The sequence below is a fragment of the Lagenorhynchus albirostris genome, chromosome 8 (genome assembly GCF_949774975.1).
Source record: "Lagenorhynchus albirostris chromosome 8, mLagAlb1.1, whole genome shotgun sequence".
NCBI lineage: Eukaryota > Metazoa > Chordata > Mammalia > Artiodactyla > Delphinidae > Lagenorhynchus > Lagenorhynchus albirostris.
This window is the reverse complement of record NC_083102.1, coordinates 75612141-75631820: the sequence shown is the minus strand read 5'-3', so window position 1 is coordinate 75631820 and position 19680 is coordinate 75612141. Positions and strand designations below refer to the sequence as shown.

The following is a 19680-nucleotide window of genomic DNA, read 5'->3' as shown; positions in this document are numbered from 1 at the left end:
ACCCTGAGAAAGGTAATTAAATCACTTGCCTTGAGTAAATCTAATTCTGAAAAGATGTCTGGAGCCCTAAATGGACCATTAAGGCAATAAACGCAACCTAGAAAACCTGCCACCAAAAAAGATGGTTTGTAAACTGCACAAAAGCGGTCCTCAGGCAGAGACAGGAAGGTCAAGTATTTTGAGCGCAGATTCAAAACTCTGTAACTCGTTTTCTATTCTATGTAACTGCCACCTAGCATGTGAAAGCAAACCAACCAAAACTCGCCTCCGCATCTACATTTTCATATTTATAAAAGAAAGACTATTTCAGGGAAGAATTACATTATTTTTACACAGCTTTTCCAGTTCAAAAAGTAAATGCATCTTTGTTCTTTAGCTAAGCAAAGTCAAAGAGTTGAAGCAACTTCTAAAGAAAAAAGAATCCAGCGTCTACCCCATATTTGGCTTTGGAGTGAGGTTCGAGGGACATAAAAACACACAAAATACACAAACATAACTCTTCAGATTTGATTCCACCCTATTCCCAGTAAAGGTGTGGTTTCAGTATCCCTGGAATCAGGATGAGAGGGAAAAAAATAGTCATACATAATTGAGTTTTAGCTCTAAGCTTTTTATTTATTTTTTCATTCTCTAAAACTGCAGCTACTCTGAAGAATTTATAATGTTCCAGACACTGGCTAAGTAAACACTTCCCATACAGGAGCTCATTTAATCTTAATCTCTGTGAGGCAGGCACATTTTTGTCCTTCCTTTAAAGACAAGAGAACTGCAGGTGAGAAGAGTTAACTAATTTGTCCAAGGTCACACAGCTAGAACAAGGCCAAGATTGAAACTGCAAAGTCTAACTCCCAAACACCAGGCTATCTGGTGCAACCTCAGAATTCTGAGACGCTGCATTGCAAGGAAATGCACATATAAACTGACTCTCACCCCTCCTAGAAGACTCATTTATCCCCATCCGCTCAAACACAGTGCTGACAAATGGCAAAAGTCGCTTACAAGCCTCATTTTAATAAAGAATCTTAACAAATACAAATATGCCAAATGGTACTAATACCCAAGCATTATACCTATTAGCAAAGCCACGTGCTTCTTTATAATTTCAAATATAGTTTAAAAAAAAACTCACAGAAAAAGAAATAAGATTTATGGTTATTAGAGGGGGGAGAGGGGATGAGAGGCAGCTGGTCCAAAGGTACAAACTTCCAGTTATAAAATAAAGAAGTACTGGAGATGTAATGTACAAGAAGATGATTACAGTTAACACTGCTGTATGATATATATATACACATATATATAAAAGTTGAGTAGATCCTAAACGTTCTCATCACAATAAGAAAAAATTTTTCTTTTATCTATATGAGATGATGGACGTTAGCAAAACTTATTGTGGTAATATTTCACAATATTTATAAGCCAAACCATACGCTGTACACTTTAAACTTACATGGTGTTGTAGGTCAATTATATCTCAATAAAACTGCTCAAAACTCAATAGACTATATATATCTAAATATATAGTTTTATTAAGAACAGATTAAAATCAGTAATGGTGAGCACAATTTACTAAGAGCTACTTAACCAAAAAAAACAATTTCTAGGGCTTCCCTGGTGGCGCAGTGGTTGAGAGTCCGCCTGCCGATGCAGGGGACACGGGTTCGTGCCCTGCTCCGGGAGGATCCCACATGCCGTGGAGCGGCTGGGCCCGTGAGCCATGGCCGCTGAGCCTGCGCGTCCGGAGCCTGTGCTCCACAGCGGGAGAGGCCACAACGGTGAGAGGCCCGCGTACGGCAAAAAAAAAAAAAAAAAAAAAATTTCTAGTTTGAAAAAAAAAGTCTATAGGCCATGATAAGAATCAGCAATAAAATGAAGGTATGTGCAGGCTCAAACAAATCTTTTTTCTGTTTTTCAAAATATGGACTCTATTTTATTTTTTGAAGAATATAAATAAATGTCCCACACATATTTATTGAACATCTTTTTCAAAAGTGGAGGTATAACTGACATACAACATTGTATTAGTTTCAGGTGTACAAATTGTCTGGTGTGTTATGCCTGAATTATAAAGTGTGCACTGCAAGACTTAACTGGTTCAGCAGTCTTCCAGTTTCTACTTGCACAGTTCACCTAAATCTGTATGATCTGTATCAAATCTGAATGATTTGATATTTGCATATATTGTGAAATGATCGCCACAGTTAAGTCTAGTTAACATCTGTCATCATACAGAGTCATAGAATATTTTTCCTTGTGATGAGAACTTTTAAGATTTTCTCTCTTAGCAACTTTCAAATATGCAATATAGTATTATTAACTATAGTTGCCACGCTGTACATTACGTCCCCATGACTTATAACTGGAAACTTGTACCTTTTGACTCCCTTCACCCATTTTGCCCCCCTTTCCTCCACCTCTGGAAACCACCAACCTGTCAAATGTCTATCATTTCCTTCCACATACCCTTAATACTTCTTACTCCAATATCCCTAAGTGTTTGTGTCAAAAATACGTAGTTGTTTAAGATACCAAGTTTAAAAGTCAAAAACAAAACGGGAAATATCTACCTTCCACTCTTTGTAATCTATTTTCTTTTTGTTTATTTGGGAGTTTTTTATTATGCAAGTTTTCAAATAAACAAAAAAAATCTAAAGAACAGTAATAAGACTACCCATAAAAAATTCACCTAGATTCAACAACTGTGAACATTTTGACCATATTTTCTTTATCTGCATAACAAAATATATATTATAACTGTTAAAATTTTGCTGAACTATTTGAAAGTAAGCTGCAAACATCATGGCACGTCATACATTTTCCTACCATGATCACATATAATAAAATTAACAGCAATTTGATACCATCTCATATCCAATCCACATTGAAAATTTCCAAGAATGTTTTCTATAGGTTTTTCCTTTTTTGGAACTGATGTAATAAAGGCTCACACATCACATTTGGTGGTATTGTCTCTTTAGTCTCTCTTTTAAATCTAGAAGTCCTCCTCCCCACCTACCCCCGCCAAACATTGACTTTTTATAGGAACAAAAACAGATGTCTTATAAAATGTCCCACATCTTGGATATGGCTGTTTCAGACTTAGTCCAAACTGAGACGTGCAGTAAGTATGAAATACCCAGATTTGAGGACTTAGTATGACAAAGAGAATGTAAACCCTCTTGTTAATAATTCTGTTTACATGTATAAATGATAATATTTTGTATATACTTGGATCCCTAAAATACATTTTCAAAGTTAATTTCACCTGTTTCTTTTTACTTTTTAAATGTTGCTATTAGAAACTTAATAATTACAAATGTGGTTCACATTATATTTCTATTGGACAGCATTAGTCTGGAAGCTTGACTGGATTCACTGAATGATTTGCAAACCTACTTCGTGGTGGTGCCGTGTCACTAAAGTCTATTCCACCATGAGCCAGGCCAGGTCTGATCATTTGGTTAAGGTTCCTAACTGCAAAATCTCTCCACTGGAAAACCACACTTTCCTTTTTCCAATTAAGAATTGTGGCTAATTCTTAGATTCAGCCTTTCTCTGAGTGCTTTAGGATCCATTAACAATCCTTGCCCGAATCAATTGTAACAATGCAGGTTTCAATATGATAGCTGGCATTTTTCTGTAAAGAAGTTTCTCTCTCTCTCTCTCTCTACTTGTCTCACCCTTAGTTTTCCTCCTCCTCTCATAATTTTATTAAGAATTCATTTATTCAGTATTTCACAGTCGAGTACAGTCATTATTCTTTTTGACGCTCAAACTGTCCCAGATTCGGCTAGTGGAAGCCCCTTCAAGCCAGCACCTGTGTCCTTTTTGACAACCGCCCTGAACTCCACTAACTGTTTTCAGGTACTACAAAGCTACTCCAGGCTCAGACTCAATTGGTATTAGCCCTTTCTCTATGGGGCGCAGATTCTTTTTGTAATGAACGATATTGAGAAACCAAGATCTGACACTAAGTGTGCAATTTGCCACTATTCCTTTCAGTGGACAGAAACTGAACTATTTAAAAAAATGATGAAATCACACTGAAGTTTCTAATTCAAATTTAACATTGTTTTTAAAAAGCTTATTTAATGACCACATTTGTATTCCTTTTCTTTTACACTGAAAAGCTTGGTTTCTAGTAATATTAATATATTTACTAAATTGTTTTATTTTACAATTTATTACTAACAAAAAGCTTATTGAGCAAAATTTTAAATTTCATGTACAGACACTGCACTGTGATCAAAATTCACTTAAGATAGTTATCTTCCCTATGTGGTTACAGTACCAACTCTATATATAATCAGGATAATTTCACACCATTCTAGTAACTTCTTTGGTAGTACACTCCTCTCACAATTTCTTCTACAAGGGTCAGCTATTCATTGCCTTAAAATTAAAAAAATGCTTAAATGCAGTTGTGGCCTTCTGTCCCATCTGCCATGCCACACACATGCAATGTTTATGTGACTGTTTTACCAGAAGGAACGAAGGACCACAAAGCAGAACACAAGAAGCACATGGTTCAGGCTCGTCGGCGACCAACATCACTTGTAAAGCAGGTTATAAAACACCGAAAAGAAAATGAGCACTGGCCTGTATGGGACCAGAAAGCGGAGGTAGAAGCTCACCATGCAAACGCTGTGCTCAACTCAGCCAGCGAACTTCTGCAGCTGCTTGCATTTAAGATAAACATCAGCAGCAGCAGCAGCAGCAGCTGATCATTTATTTCAGTGCTGAAGGCTAGAAACAAATTTCCCAAATCTCTCAAGCCATGTAAAGTTTGAAAATGAAACAGACTACCTTTTCTTGTCCTTTTTCAAGAAGTTCTCCCCCCCTGCACTTCCACTGCGGCCTTCTTCAAGATCCATCGCGACCTGAGGAGAAACCACAACGGATTAGCCAAACGCAAGATCCGCGGAAGGCAGAGGTGAGGCTGAACTTGAGTCCCGCGCGAGGAACGGAAGGGCGGAGCGCTCGCCCTGATGCTCCAGCCGCTCGCAGGCGCGATGGTCCCCGCAGAAACTTGCCTCCGCGCCCAGCATCCAGCCTCCGCAGGCGAGCAGAGTTCCAGGGGTGCGGCGCGGCCCGGACTTCGCCCGCCTCCACTGCGGCTCTGCCTCCCGGTGGTTCGCCTCGCCGTCCACCAGCCCGCAGGCTCGGAGCCCGGCTTCCGACACCGCGCTGTCTCTGCGGGCTCTGGGCAGCAAACTCCAGGATGCGTGGCTAGCACCGAAAACTAGGGGCTGGGGTGCCCCAGGAGCTCCCCGACTGAGAATAAGTCTCACCTCACTTGGTCCCCTTGGACTTGCCAAGTGGAATCTCCCCCTCCCTCTCCTCCGAAGCCCTCTTCCCACAGGGACCAAGCTCAAGAAATTGGAGAGCGCACCCTTCCCGCGAACCGTCTCCCTCTAGTCCCCAGCCTCGCGCTTCCCTACCTCGGGCTTTCTCTTGGAACGTCCACTAAGACGTGAATCTTGGAAGAAGAGACTCAGACTCCAACGGAAAGTCGCGACGGCGGATGCGACCAACGGCCGCCGCCGCCGAGCCTAAAGGAGCCGCTACGCGAATGCGCACGGGCTTCCCGTGGCTAAGGGAGCGAGGAGAGAGCGCGCAGACCACACCCTAGTGCTCCGCTCCCCAGCCAATCAGCCGGACCCGCTCGGGACCGCTCGATTGAACGCAGATTGCTCGGCAAGTTACGAAACTGGTTGGAATTGCTAGAGGAATGTCCTCGCTTCTGTTGCCCCTCAGCAAAAGGACGAGTAGAGGAACGCTTATCAGCTGACTCATCAAGGACTTGCACATTCATAGGGTCCTGTCTGTACAATTCCAAACAAGTCTTCATATCCACCGAAGTATGTGTAGATAGATAGATATAAATGTGAATATACAATTCGCTCCTGGTGATTCGAGTAGATACTACTGCCCATTCTGTAGTTAAAACGAGTTAAAATTCCCTTCCAAGCAGCACCTTTAAAAAGGCCAGGTGAAATTTTTCTGCAGGTCTTTCTTCAGTATGTTAGACCGTTTCTAAGGTGTATCTGTTCATGTTTTATTTGAAGAGAAATAGAAAGAAGTAGGAAGACTTTTTTAAAAAATCATATAAGTCGAAACGGACATTTCAGCGTGGAAATGTAATTAAAAGAATGTAATCTTTTCGGATTGTAGCCATCAGGGGAATGCCCATGTTTTTCTCAAGGCGTTTTAAAACTCTTATATTTTAATTCGGATTCTTAAAGTTTCGTGTATTTTAGCATATTACGTTAGTGGTAATTTAATTCCATATTTACTGTTACCATTTACAGTTTTTTTCTGGTCCTCTCTTTTCCTCAAGTTGTTGAAAAGTGCAATCTTCACAATTCAAATTCATAAAGCAGCGTTAACTCACATCGGAGCTTTACATACTTATCAACCCAGGGGAAATGGATGTTGTAACTTTTTGTCTGTGGTCTCCAAGTTACAGGAGTTACTCTCAGCTCGCTGGAAAAGTGTAAAAGAAGAAAATGCCTTTATTTTTTTACTGCATAGTGTATTTTCCGCACTTTAACTCATACTTCAAAGCCATAATTTTCTTTCCATCCTTTATTCTAGATTTTCCTTGCCTTGATTTTTTTTCTTAGCCATGCGATAAGGTTTCTTTCTTTACCAACTGTTAATTAGACCCTCTAACAAGCCACTCATTTTCTCTGTGTTCTAATTGTATATGTATGTGTACAGCATTGGCCCAACTATTTAAAGGTGTAACACTAACCCTGTGTTCCACCTGGGGCAAATGTATGAAGAGTTCCTCTTTCTCCCACGTGTTTTTAATCTGATTCATGCCTCTGCTCTTTGTTTCCAGTTCTGTTTTACCTTGTCCCACCTTTAGTTTATGTGATCTTGTTATATATTTTGTACCCTTGAAAATAAATGCCCCCTAAATCCTCCCTAAAACAATGCAGGATTTTTTTTTAAGTCAAGTATAGTTGATTTACAATGTTGTGTTAGTTTCAGGTGTACAGTAAAGTGATTCCGTTACAGTTATATATATATTCTTTTTCAGATTCTTTTCCATTATAGGTTATTACAAGATGTAGAATATACCTCCCTGTGCTATACAGTAGGTCTTCATTGTTTAGTTTATATATAACAGTGTGTATGTTAATCCCAAACTCCTAGTTTATCTCTCCCCCCTTCCCCCTTGGTAACTATGTTTGTTTTCTATGTCTGTGAGTCTATTTCTGTTTTGTAAATAAGTTCACTTGTATCATTTTTTTAGACTCTACATAAAAGTGATATGACATTTGTCTTTGTCTGACTTACTTCACTTAGTATGATAATCTCTAGGTCCATCCATGTTGCTGCAAATGGCATTATTTCATTGTTTTTTTTATGGCTAACAGGATTTTTTTTAAGTATTACGTATATTATGCTGATTGCACTATTTCTACAGGCTTGAGCTTCAAGTGAAAATCTCTATCAAGGACATACATAGTTTAAGGATCATAATAGCCCAGAGAATTTTTAGTAAAGCTCTGTCTTTCTACTATATATATATATGTTATGTATATATTTTAGTTGCTTTGCTCCACCGACATGAAGATATGGACATAAAATACAATGGACCTAAAACAGTGGACAGTTCCAGCTACTCCCAAGCCATAGGCCTGGACTTTAAAGACTTTGACTCCTGTCTCACATTACTGCCAGCCACTCCTGGTAATATCAAACAGCTGGACTAGGCACTTCCTCTATGAGCCTCATTAATTTCAGGTGAAACCCCTTAGAAAGCAGCCCCTTTGCAAGTCTTGACTCACACACCTTCACACAAGCAGCTATTTTTCCTTTTTGAAGTGTGCTTCCCCATAATTCTGTACCTTCCTGCCCTCCACTGGCAAGTAGTCCTTTCACCAACTTGTCTGTACTCTCCCAACACTCAAGATTTGCATCCCTGCTGCGGTCTATTCTGTACGTACCTGTGGGAATAATAATAACTAACCTTGAGTAAGCACTGGCCGTGTACTAGGAATTTTCCCAAGCACTTGAAAGAGATTAACTCATTTAATCCCCACAATTATCCTCTGACGTATGTACTATTATTGTTACTAACATTTTACAGTGAAAGAAACTGAGGTTGACATTGTGTGTCCAAAGTCACACAGCTGGTAAGCAGCTGACCCAGGACTTGAAAGCAGTCCAGCTCCCAGCACTCATAAATACACTCTTAACCACTCCTACACCATGGTACATTACTATAGTACAGTCTCATACACTGCCTTTTCGAGCCTCCCACCCCACCCTGTGAAACATTTGTATCTTATGACTCCATCTTAGAAATCCTGCAATGGCTCCTTAATCTGAACTATATCATATCTGAGAGTTTCCCCTTGGCTTTTTTTTGTTTGTTTGCTTGTTTGTTTTTGCGGTACGCGGGGCTCTCACTGCTGTGGCCTCTCCCATCGCGGAGCACAGGATCCGGACGCGCTGGATCCGGACGCGCAGTCTCAGCGGCCATGGCTCACGGGCCCAGCCGCTCCGCGGCATGTGGGATCTTCCCGGAACGGGGCACGAACCCGTGTCCCCTGCATTGGCAGCACACTCTCTCTCTATCTTCATTCACCTCACTTCCATACACTCTCGCCCTTGCCCCCAACACATCCATGGGTGTTCACTCCATTTCAGCCCAACTCACCTCTCAGATGATTTGCTCTTTCTTTCACTCTGTGCTTTTCCACATGTAAATCTTTAAATTAATTTACAGCAATTTTCTTTTTTGGTACCTGACTCCACAAACAACCTGGACTTACATTCGAGTACTACTTCTGCTGTTTTTGCTGTGTCAGTTTGAACAGGTTACTTAACTTTCCAGTCCCTGAGTTGCCTCTTTGGTAAAAAGAAAATAGTAGTGGTACCTCATAGAGTTATTGCAAAATTAAGTGATTTGTGTATTTAAAAGGCTTGTACAGTGCCTCAAATATGTTAAACACCCAACAATTGCTATGTATTAGTAATAAAATCCCCTTCTCAGTCTATTTTTGCCCTTCCTTGGCACTCATGTATGTACCTACATTTATTTATTCCCTGTTACTTTCAAAGGAGCAAAAGAGGGGAAAAAACAGTACCTAAATAATAAAGAAAATGAGTGAATACAGTATCATTTCACACCTTTATTGCCACTTTCCCCAGCATCTGTCACCACAAATATTGCAATAACTTCAAAAATGGTCTCTATTTCTACCTTTACCCCGATTTTGTTTTCATCTCCCGTGTGCTGTTGATTCAGAAGAAACAGGAAAATGTGCTCCATAAAAACAAAGATGTAAATCGAGGAAAAGAAACTCAAGAAATCCCAAAAATGCACAATTCAATACCTTTACCCTCTTTTTTTTTTTTTTTTTTTGTGGTACACAGGCTTCTCACTGTTGTGGCCTCTCCCGTTGTGGAGCATAGGCTCTGGACGCACAGGCTCAGCGGCCATGGCTCACGGGCCCAGCCGCTCCATGGCATGTGGGATCTTCCCAAACCGGGGCACGAACTCGTGTCCTCTAGCATCGGCAGGCAGACTCTCAACCACTGCGCCACCAGGGAAGCCCGATACCTTTACCCTCTTTAACAGTCCCTCTCCACCTTCCCCTCCCCAGGGTCTATTGCTAAGAGTAGGTGAAGTCAATGGTTTCCCCTCTCACTGAGAGTAAAATCCAAAGTACCTCCTATGGCCTATAAGTCCCTCCAAGAACCGGCCCCCTCTCACCTCTGACCTCATCTCCTTTTACTCTTTCCTGGGTTATTCACTTCCAGTCTCATCAGCCTTCTGTTCTTTGATCATCCAAGCATGCTTCTTCCTCCGGGCGTTTGTAGTAGTTCTAGCTACGCCCAAGCCACAGTCTTTGACTTTAAAGACATTGACTCCTATCTCACATTACTGCCAGCCACTCCTGATAATAAAGAGCTGGAGTAGATACTTCCTCTTTGAGCCTCATTAATTTCCGGTGAAACCACTTAGAAAGCAGCCCCTTTGCGTGTCTTGACTCCCTTAAATTAGCTGTACCATATGACTCATTTCTTCATTTTTTCAGGTCTTTACTCAGATGTCAGAAGCTATTTTGTTTGAAGAACCTAGAAACAGTGGCACATAATAAATGCTCAGTAAACATGTTTTAAGGGAATAGAAAAAAATGAATGAGCAGGTTGACTCAGAAAAATGTGGACTAAGTATAAAATTATATAAAGGCTTTTGGGTCTTATTTTTATGCTGCTTAAATTTTTAAAAATTATGCTTATACTTACTGGGATATTCATAATTCTGGGCCTCAGTTCAGTCAATATTTGTTCCACAAACATTTACTGAGTGTCTGCCATAAGCCAAAAACTGTGCTAAATTGTAGTGACAGATAGTGTAAATAAACATTATATTCTGCCTTCAGGGAGATTGTAGATTATTTTATTTATACAAGTTCTTCTGGCCCAGATAGACTGGGATTGTGTGTTTTATTGTTTTTTTGTTTGTACTGCAGTTCATGTAGTGCTTTTCCTGTGGCAGAGAGATCATAAATACCATTGTCAGGCTAGTTGCCTTATTTTCTTTGAAACTATCTGCCATCCAAAGTAGTATTGACCTTGTTCTTCTCCTCCTTAAAAACAGCAGACGGCAGATGAAGCCAGTGCTGGGGAAGGGCCCCGAGGTGGGGGGGAGGGGGCCTGGAACGGGAGACGAGGTGGCTTCCGAGGAGGCCACAGAGCTCATGGAGGCAGAGCAGAAGACAAGGAGTGGCTCCCTGTCACCAAGCTGGGCCGCCTGGTCAAGGACAGGAAGATAGAGTCCCTGGAGGAGATCTGTCTCCTCTCTCTGCCCATCAAGGAGTCTGAGATCATCGACTTTTTCCTGGAGGGCATGCCTCAAGGATGAGGTTTGAAGATCATTCCTGACAAAAGCAGACCCGTGCTGGCCAGAAGACCAGGTTCAAGGCATTTGACGTCACTGGGGATTACAACGGACATGTCGGTTTGGATGTCAAGTGCTCTAAGGAGGTAGCCACTGCCCTCCGTGGGCTCATCATTTTGGCCAAGCTCCACATCGTCCCCACGCGGCCAGGCTACTGGGGGAACAAGATTGGCAAGCCCCATACCATCCCTGGCAAGGTGACTGGCCACTGTTGCTGTGTGCTGGTGAGCTTCATCCCTGCCCCCAGGCACACTGACATCGTCTCAGCCCCTGTGCCCAAGAAGCTACTGATGATGGCCGGAATTGACAACCACTATACCTCTGCCAGGGGCTGCACCACCACCTGGGCAACTTTTTGATGTCATTTCCAAGACCTATAGTTATCTCACTCCTGTTCTCTGGAGAGAGATCGTGTTTACCAAGTCTCCATATCAGGAATTCACTGACCATCTTGTAAAGACCCACACCAGAATTTCCGTGCAGAGGACCCAGGCTCCAGCTATAGCCACCACATAGTTTTCTTTTTTTTTTTTTTGCGGTACGCGGGCCTCTCACTGTTGTGGCCTCTCCCGCTGCGGAGCACAGGCTCCGGACACGCAGGCTCAGCGGCCATGGCTCACGGGCCCAGCCGCTCCGCGGCATGTGAGACCTTCCCGGACCGGGGCACGAACCCGCGTCCCCTGCATCGGCAGGCGGACTCTCAACCACTTTGCCACCAGGGAAGCCCCACCACATAGTTTTATATGAGAAGAATAAAGTGAATGAAGCCAGAAAAAAAAAAAATTAACCTCTTCTGAAACATACCTTTTCACCCTACGTCAAGCAAAACTAATAGGCAAAGATCTACCAAGCAACTCAATCCTTTTTTATTGAGATGTAATTGATACACATCATGTATTAATTTCAGGTGTACGACATAATGATTCAATATTTGTATATATTGTGAAATGATCACCACAATTAGTTAACATCTGTCACTATGTATAGTTACAGAATTTTTTTTCTTGTAATAAGAACTTTTAGGCTTTACTCTTAGTAACTTTCAAATATGCAATACAGTATTATTAACGATAGTCAGCATGCTGTACATTACATCTTCATGACTTATTTATTTTATAACTGAAAATTTGTATCTTTTGACTCCCTTCACCCATTTTTCCCACTCCCACCCCAAACCTCTGGTTACCACCAATCTACTCTCTATCTATGAGCTTGTTTTTTTGTTTGTTTTTAAGATTCCACATATAAGTGAGATCAGCCAGTATTTGTCTTTCTCTGTCTGACTTAGTTCACTTAGCATACTGCCCTCAAGGTCATCCATGTTGTCAAAAATGGCAAGATTTCATTCTTTTTTATGGCTGAATAATATTGTGTTCTATATATATATATACCACATTTTCTTTATCTATTCATCCATCAATGGGCACTTAGGTTGTTTCCATATCCTGGCTATTGTAAATAACGCTGCAAGGAACATGAGCGTGTATATATCTTTTTGAGCCAGTGTTTTTGGTTTCTTCAGGTAAATACCCAGAAATGGAATTGCTGGGACCATATGGTAGTTCTATTTTTAATTTTTTAAGGAACCTCTATACTGTTTTCCATAAATTTACATTCCAACCATTAGTACACAATGGTTCCCTTTTCTCCACATCCTCACCAACACTTCCAGACAATTCAATTTTAAATGTAAAGTGTATTTGCCATATAAGTCCCATAAATGGTGAGTTTCTCTCAGTGCATTGAAATATTAGATATTAGATGTGAAACCACCAGTATTTTAGCTACTTTCATTAGTTCTCTTTATCTTACAGCCTATTAAACTACTCACAAATGAATCTTAATTCCAATTCCTTGCTTTTTAATTTCTGTAAATGTGTTAATAAATATTTTTATTTCTTTAATGTAGAATTTTCAGAAGTTTTAAGTTCTGCCATTAATAGAAAATCCGTTATATGTGTTTCTGTCAGTCAACAAGCATCGACTAAAAATGTATTCTGAAGAATGTAAAGGCTCTCTGGTTGTATATTTAGATGAACATTTATATCCTAGCTCCCTTAACCCTTCATTATCTTTTCAAGCCACTCTTACATTTTATGTATTATGCTTTCACTTACTTTTCCTTCTTCTCCTAAGAAGAGAATTTTTAATTCTTCAGGAGGTTCTTCTTCCCATGACTCTTCTGTTGTAAATCCTGTGTTTTTCTTTCCCTGCTCTCTCCAATAATTCATTTCCCCTATTTCTCCTATCTCTTCTATTTAGCCAATCTGAGCCCGAAATCAAGGTTCACTAGTCTATAAAAAGGAATGTAAATTCACGTTGATGTACTCCATTGACCTGAGCCAGAGAAAGAATACACCTGAAGTTTCAGTCCAAAGAGCGAGACAAATGACAGCTGTGGCAACAATAATCAAGGATCCACACACTCTCCACCCATTTGTGTGTAAGTCATTTCATGCACAAAGGATGTATGACTATCTTAATGACAGGGGACATTGAATGACTGTACCTGCACTCACGCTAGATTACATCAGATTGTTTCTATGCACGCATGCACTTAAAACAGAAGTTCTTAATGTGAGTATATTGCTCTCTAAGGAAGTTATTTTTCCTGACATTGTTTAACCAATGGATGCAACAGCCTTAACTTGGGTGAAATGGTGATCAGAAGACAACGAATTGACTTAATTTAAAAGTAAGTGACTGGGGGCTTCCGTGGTGGCGCAGTGGTTGAGAGTCCGCCTGCCGATGCAGGGGACACGGGTTCGTGCCCCGGTCTGGGAAGATCCCACATGCCGCAGAGCGGCTGGGCCCGTGAGCCATGGCCGCTGGGCCTGCGCGTCCGGAGCCTGTGCTCCGCAACGGGAGAGGCCACAGCAGTGAGAGGCCCGCGTACCGCAAAAAAAAAAAAAAAGGTGAAGAATGGTTGTTTCATAGTGATGAAAGTTATGTCAGTTTTTTTCTTTAAACTTTTCAGTATTTTACAAATTTCTATACTAAAAGTGTATTATTTTTACAATGGAAAAAGTGGTATTTTGTGTAAAGCGTGGAGATGGGAGTAAAGAAGAGGTTCTAGGACCCCAGCTATTGTTATCCATCTTTCAGGGAACGATTGCTGTTTATTAAGGAGCAAACGGCCACATTTAGTGAAGGGCAAAATTAACTGGCTAAAACAAGTAACATGGAGAACTCCCAGTATTCCACATTTCTTCAAAAATGTCTATTTCTGAAAATTCCTTTAATGTTTTTAAAGAAAGAGAGAAAGGGGCAAGGGAGAAAGATAGAGGTAAAAACGGAGAGATAGTTCTTTAAGTGGTAAGAAAACATATTGTAGACTGAAATAACTAGCTTTGGTTTTGCCATCCACTCTGTGTAACATGGCTACATTTTATCTAATTGCTGCTTCACTATCAACATCAAAGTGTCAAGGAGAAGGTCAAAGACCTAGAGGTACTTTTCCCAACTAACCACCATGTACCTTGACCTCAGGAAGGTAATCAGGAGGAAAGACCATTTAGGGACTTAATTGTCATTCCCCTGAAGAGTGGAGCTCCATGAGGGTAGGAGTCTTGTGTCTTTTTTTTTTTAATTGAAGTATAGTTGATTTACAGTGTGTTAATTTCTGCTGTACAGCAAAGTGACTCAGTTATACACATATAGACATTCTTTTTTTATATATTCTTTTCCATTATGGCTTATCACAGGATATTGAATATTTTTTTATGCCATACAGCTAGTGCCTAGTACAAAGCACAGTACAGATAGTAGGTACTCAATTTCTGTCTGTTGAATGGACTTAGAGAAATCCCCATTAACAGCATTATTTGACTTTGTTTTGTTTTGTTTTCGGTGTTTTTTTTCAAATTTTTGACCACACTGCGCAGCATGCGGGATCCTAATTCCCCGACCAGGGATCGAACCCGTGCCCCCAGCAATGGAAGCACAGAGTCCCAACCACTGGACTGCCAGGGAAGTCCCTATTTGACATTTTAAAACATATCCAAACAAATAAAGATAGACGTAACTGGAACAACTATTCCTTTCTTGAGTCTTCTTTTCTTTACTTAAAATTTGTATTGAGCATTGTGTGGCCAGGGCTTTGCTAGATGCTGGTGATGGGAAGAGGAAGGAGCACAGAGTCCCTCAAGTTGTGTACGTGTGTTTCCAGGGGTGAAAATTGTTAGCATAATTTTAGTATACACGACAGATGCTTTGTTTTTGTTTTTTACAAACAAAACTGAACTTTGGCATTTAAAATGACCACTATCCTCTTCAAAGTAGGTACCTAAGGAGACTATGAACCAACTTCAATGATGCCTGCCAAGAAATAACATTGTTTGAACTTTGGGGGGGATTTGTCTTCAGATTCTACTCACATATGCTTTGAATGTCCTCAATAGTATCAAATATTGTCTTATGCTGATAAATTTAAGTTTTAGAAACAGGTCATTTGACACTGGACAATGTATTTATTCTTACTGCAACAGAAATTCCTCATTTTTAAAATTAGACAGTGAATGTAGAGCAGTTAGCTTAGTACCTGGATGTCTAAGTTCTGAATGTTTACTTCTGTTATTCTCATTATTAGTAGGCCAATAGGTGACTTCCTTGAGAGAAGTTTCAGCTAAAAATAAAATACGGCTATAAAGTAACGAGCCCAATTTTCTTGTATGCTTAGCAAATTGGTTCTGAAGATTATTCCTAAATGTAAATCCCTTCAGTGTTCAGTGCTTATCTGGTTGAATCACTCCTAGTATATATCCATTTAATCATTTTCTTATTCTGTAGCCAAAGCTTTTGCCCTCAGGCATCAGTGCTGAGGAATTCCTAACACAATAATAATGTTACCTCAAATGGTTTTTGAACTTGCAGAGTTCATAAAAAATGTCACTTCTTTTTTAGTTTTGTAATTACTTTATGATTCATTGACTTTGAACTTGCCTGATCTTAAATGAACTCTCTCCTGGGAACAAGGTCAAATCAGTTCAACAAGCTGATGTTCACTCACTTATTTTTTCAGAAAGGTTTTGTATTATTTCGAAAGACAAATCTACTTAAAATATACTTCCACATGGAAGGAGCATGGTGCTAATAGACTGACGGTAGTTGGTTAGATCTGATTTTGCAGCTATAACTTAAGTTAGGAAACGTTTCATTTTACATTTGTATGGAGAATTCACTCGTGCATCCATTCAACAATATTAACTGAGCACCTTCTGTATGTCATGTGGTATTAAATGTGCTTGGCATCCATCCAGGAACAACAACAAAATCCCTTCCCAGGTAAAACTTAGATTTGGTGGAGGGGTAGACAGATCAACAAAAGCATAGAAAATGAGTGATTTAGTATGTTAAAAGGTGGAAAATGCCTTGGAGGAAAACAGAGCCGAGGAAGGAGACTGTACCGGTCAGGGAAAGATTAGAATTTTAAATAGGATGACCTCATGTGACCGAGACAGGATGAAGCTGAGGAAGGTTTTCAGTGATGCAGTTAAGATCTTGAGAATCCTTGAATATTAATGCTTTTAAAATTATTTCTATAAAATAGTTTCTACTGTAGGGTAATTTTCATGCTCCAGTGTTTCTTTCTACATTCATGGATGTTTAGGCTTGTAAGAGAATTTAGAGGTCATCTTATGCAGGTCTTTTATGCCACTGAGTCTCTGAAATGCTAAGGAACTGGACTGAAGTCCATATAATCAGAAAGAGGGCCATTAACAACATAGGTTTTCTGACACTGACTTTGCTGTTCTTTCTATCATACTGAAAGGGAATTCTAACGGTGAGGATTCAGACTGGCTAGTGTGGGATACGTATTAGTGGGACAGGTGCAATCAGACTCTAGCTGTTTTACTTCAGCTTTGTGTGAAGTTTCTCCCACTTTGATTTTATTTTTGTCCTTGACCAGTTATGTTACCGACCAGGGTTCTTGCCCTCCTTAATCAATAGAAATTGATAAGAGGCCCTTCAAGAAATTCAAGCAGGGACTTCCCTGGTGGTTCAGTGGTAAAGAATCTGCCTCTTACAAGGCAAGGAATGTGGGTTCGGTCCTTGGTCAGGGAACTAAGATCCCACATGCTGAGGGGCAACTAAGCCCACGCGCCACAACTACTGAGCTCAAGCGCGCATCAGCGAAAGAGCCCACATGCTACAAACTACAGAGCCCACGCGCCCTGGAGCCTGCGCGTCACAACTAGAGAGAGAAAAAAACTGCGCGTCACAACCAGAGAGAAGCCCGTACACCAAAACGAAGAGCCCAAGTGCACACACACACACACACACACAAAAGAAACAAAGAAATTCAGGAGGGGCTTTATTGGAGCTCATGCTGCAGCAGAGGGGAGTGAAAACAAGTAACAGCTTCCCTTGCTTGCTCGCTTGCTCCCCGAGGTGGGGGGAGTTGATTCCTTACATGGGGTGAGGGTAGGGATGGGTCCAGGGGTTGGGCCGGAGGGGTGGCTTAGGTAGTTTGCCCACCCCTTTCGTGGCACTGTGTGCAATACCCTGCTTTTGCTTCCGACACTTCCGAAGTGGCAGCTGGGTTTTTGGTCTCTTTGTATCATGTTTTCTGTAATTTGCCCCAACTGCACATGCACGCAGTTATTTTTAGTCTCTTATAGTTTCTTTGTATTTTGTTGCTCAAGAAGATGTTTGTCCAGGTGCAAACACTGCAGCAAAGTGTCCCAGGTCCCAGGTCCCAGGTCCCAGGTCCTAGCCTGTCTCAGATAGACTTGCCTGTTTTAATCATCATTTTTCAGGACCCAGGAGAAGGGCTATAGGTTCTAGAGTACACTCTTTTTTTAATTTGTTTATTTATTTTGTTTGCATTGGGTCTTCAATTCTGTGTGTGGGCTTTCTCTAGTTGTGTCGAGCAAGGGCTTCTCATTGTGGTGGCTTCTCTTGTTGCAGAACACGGGCTCTAGGTGTGTGGGCTTCTGTACTTGTGGCTTGTGGGCTTCAGTAGTTGTGGCTCGTGGGCTCTAGAGTGCAGGCTCAGTAGTTGTGGCACACAGGCTTAGCTGCTCCGCGGCATGTGGGATCTTCCCAGACCAGGGATCGAACCCGTGTCCCCTGCATTGGCAGGCGGATTCTTAACCACTGAGCCATGAGGGAAGTCCCCGCTCTATCTATGTGCCTTAGTACTGTCTGAAGTCCAATTATCTGGGATTCTAAAGCTGGCCGACTGAGGCCCAGGGTTTATTTTACTGTGCATACTTAAAAATGCATGAAAGAAATATTACTCATTACAAGTTGTATGTTTGTTGTAATTCATAATTAAATTATCTATTAAAATACCTTAAATGATATTAACATTTCTAATATTATTAGAAAATGCGGACATAATGCTAACCACACTAGTGTAAAAGAAATTGTAAAACTTGTAATTTATTGCATAACATTTCCTTGAGACACTGATGAATTCTGATTCTTATCTTTTAGTTGGTTTCCCTTGTGTTAGTCCTTCCTAGTGAGGAATTCTGTAATTCTGCCAAACATTTGACTGTATTTTCTCTGTTGCTTGACATAGCATGCCATGACCTTGTAGCTATTGTATTGCTTTTAATTGCCATCATACTGCAGTGTTCTTTTCCAGGAACTGGAAGTTTAATTTGCAATTAATATTCTGCTATCACCTCTAGCTTTGTTCCTTTTATTTTATTGATTACTATGCATTACAGTCAAATAGTGCTCACCCAAGCCAAGCATATTATCCTATTACCATCTCATCACATGTCAAAGGCGAACCTTCTTGCTATCCTAAGTCCAGTTTTTCTCACTCTCCATCATCTTCGTTACTCTTAAAGACAGTAAATTCTAAAGATCACGCTTTAGAATTGCTACCTGGGTGGCTCAATTCATCTCACATTGAGCCCTGAACTGATCCTGTCCCCAGATTGGCTTCTCTTTCAGATGGGCATATGAGTACCCAGCACCACCATTTACTTTGTATCAGAAACCTGGGGAGAGGGGAGGAGTCAGCGTTGTCACACACACACACACACACACACACACACACACACGTCTCCCTTACTTTCTATGTCAGAATTGAATCCATTTTCTTCTCAACAGTGATAATAGCCTTGTCCAAACCATTATAACCACTGTACTCTCTTACTTGGGCTACTATGAAATCTTCCTACCTAGTTTCTCCATATCCATTCTAGAGCATTTCTAATTCACTCTCCATACAACTGCCAAAGTAACTCATAACAGTGCGCATATGGGACTTCCCTGGTGGCACAGTGGTTAAGAATCCACCTGCCAATGCAGGGGACACGGGTTCGATCCCTGGTCTGGGAAGATCCCACATGCTGCGGAGCAACTAAGCCCGTGCGACACAACTACTGAGCCTGCCCTCTAGAACCCATGAGCCACAACTACTGAGCCCGTGTGCCACAACTACTGAAGCCCGCATGCCTAGAGCCTGTCCTCCGCAGCAAGAGAAGCCACCGCAATGAGAAACCTGTGCACCGCAATGAAGAGTAGACCCCGCTAGCCGCAACTAGAGAAAGACCCCGCGCAGTTGCAATTTTTGCTCGTTACAAAATGTGTCTTTCCCATTGAGATATAAGCTCTATAAGGGCAGGCCATCTCTGCTTTGTTCTTCTGTTTCCCAGCAAATGAAGCATAGTGAGCACTCAGTAAATATTTACTGAATGAAGGAATGACTAAATTAATATCATTGCTCGTCCCCTTGCTTTTTCTCTCGTTATATTGGGCACTCCTCTTTTTGAATCATCATTCCACATTTGCAG

At 41.0% G+C, this 19680-nt stretch overlaps 1 protein-coding gene and 1 pseudogene across 4 annotated transcripts in view; one reads left to right on the top strand and one right to left on the bottom strand.

The window, feature by feature from the left end:
* ABCB1 (ATP binding cassette subfamily B member 1) overlaps positions 1-5271 on the bottom strand; it is a 106427-nt gene extending 101156 nt beyond the window's left edge. For 2 of the 4 annotated variants that reach the window (XM_060157181.1, XM_060157182.1), the window contains exons 1-2: positions 5031-5271; positions 4804-4877 (exon numbers count right to left, since the gene is read on the bottom strand). In XM_060157181.1, the coding sequence (XP_060013164.1) occupies positions 4804-4877; positions 5031-5045 (89 nt within the window). In that variant the 5' untranslated portion in view covers positions 5046-5271. The remainder of the gene's footprint in view (positions 1-4803; positions 4878-5030) is intronic. The other 2 variants (XM_060157179.1, XM_060157180.1) reach the window with 2 other exon arrangements.
* Positions 5272-5521: 250 nt separating this feature from the next.
* LOC132524339 (small ribosomal subunit protein uS5-like) lies at positions 5522-11440 on the top strand (annotated as a pseudogene).
* Positions 11441-19680: the final 8240 nt, after the last annotated feature.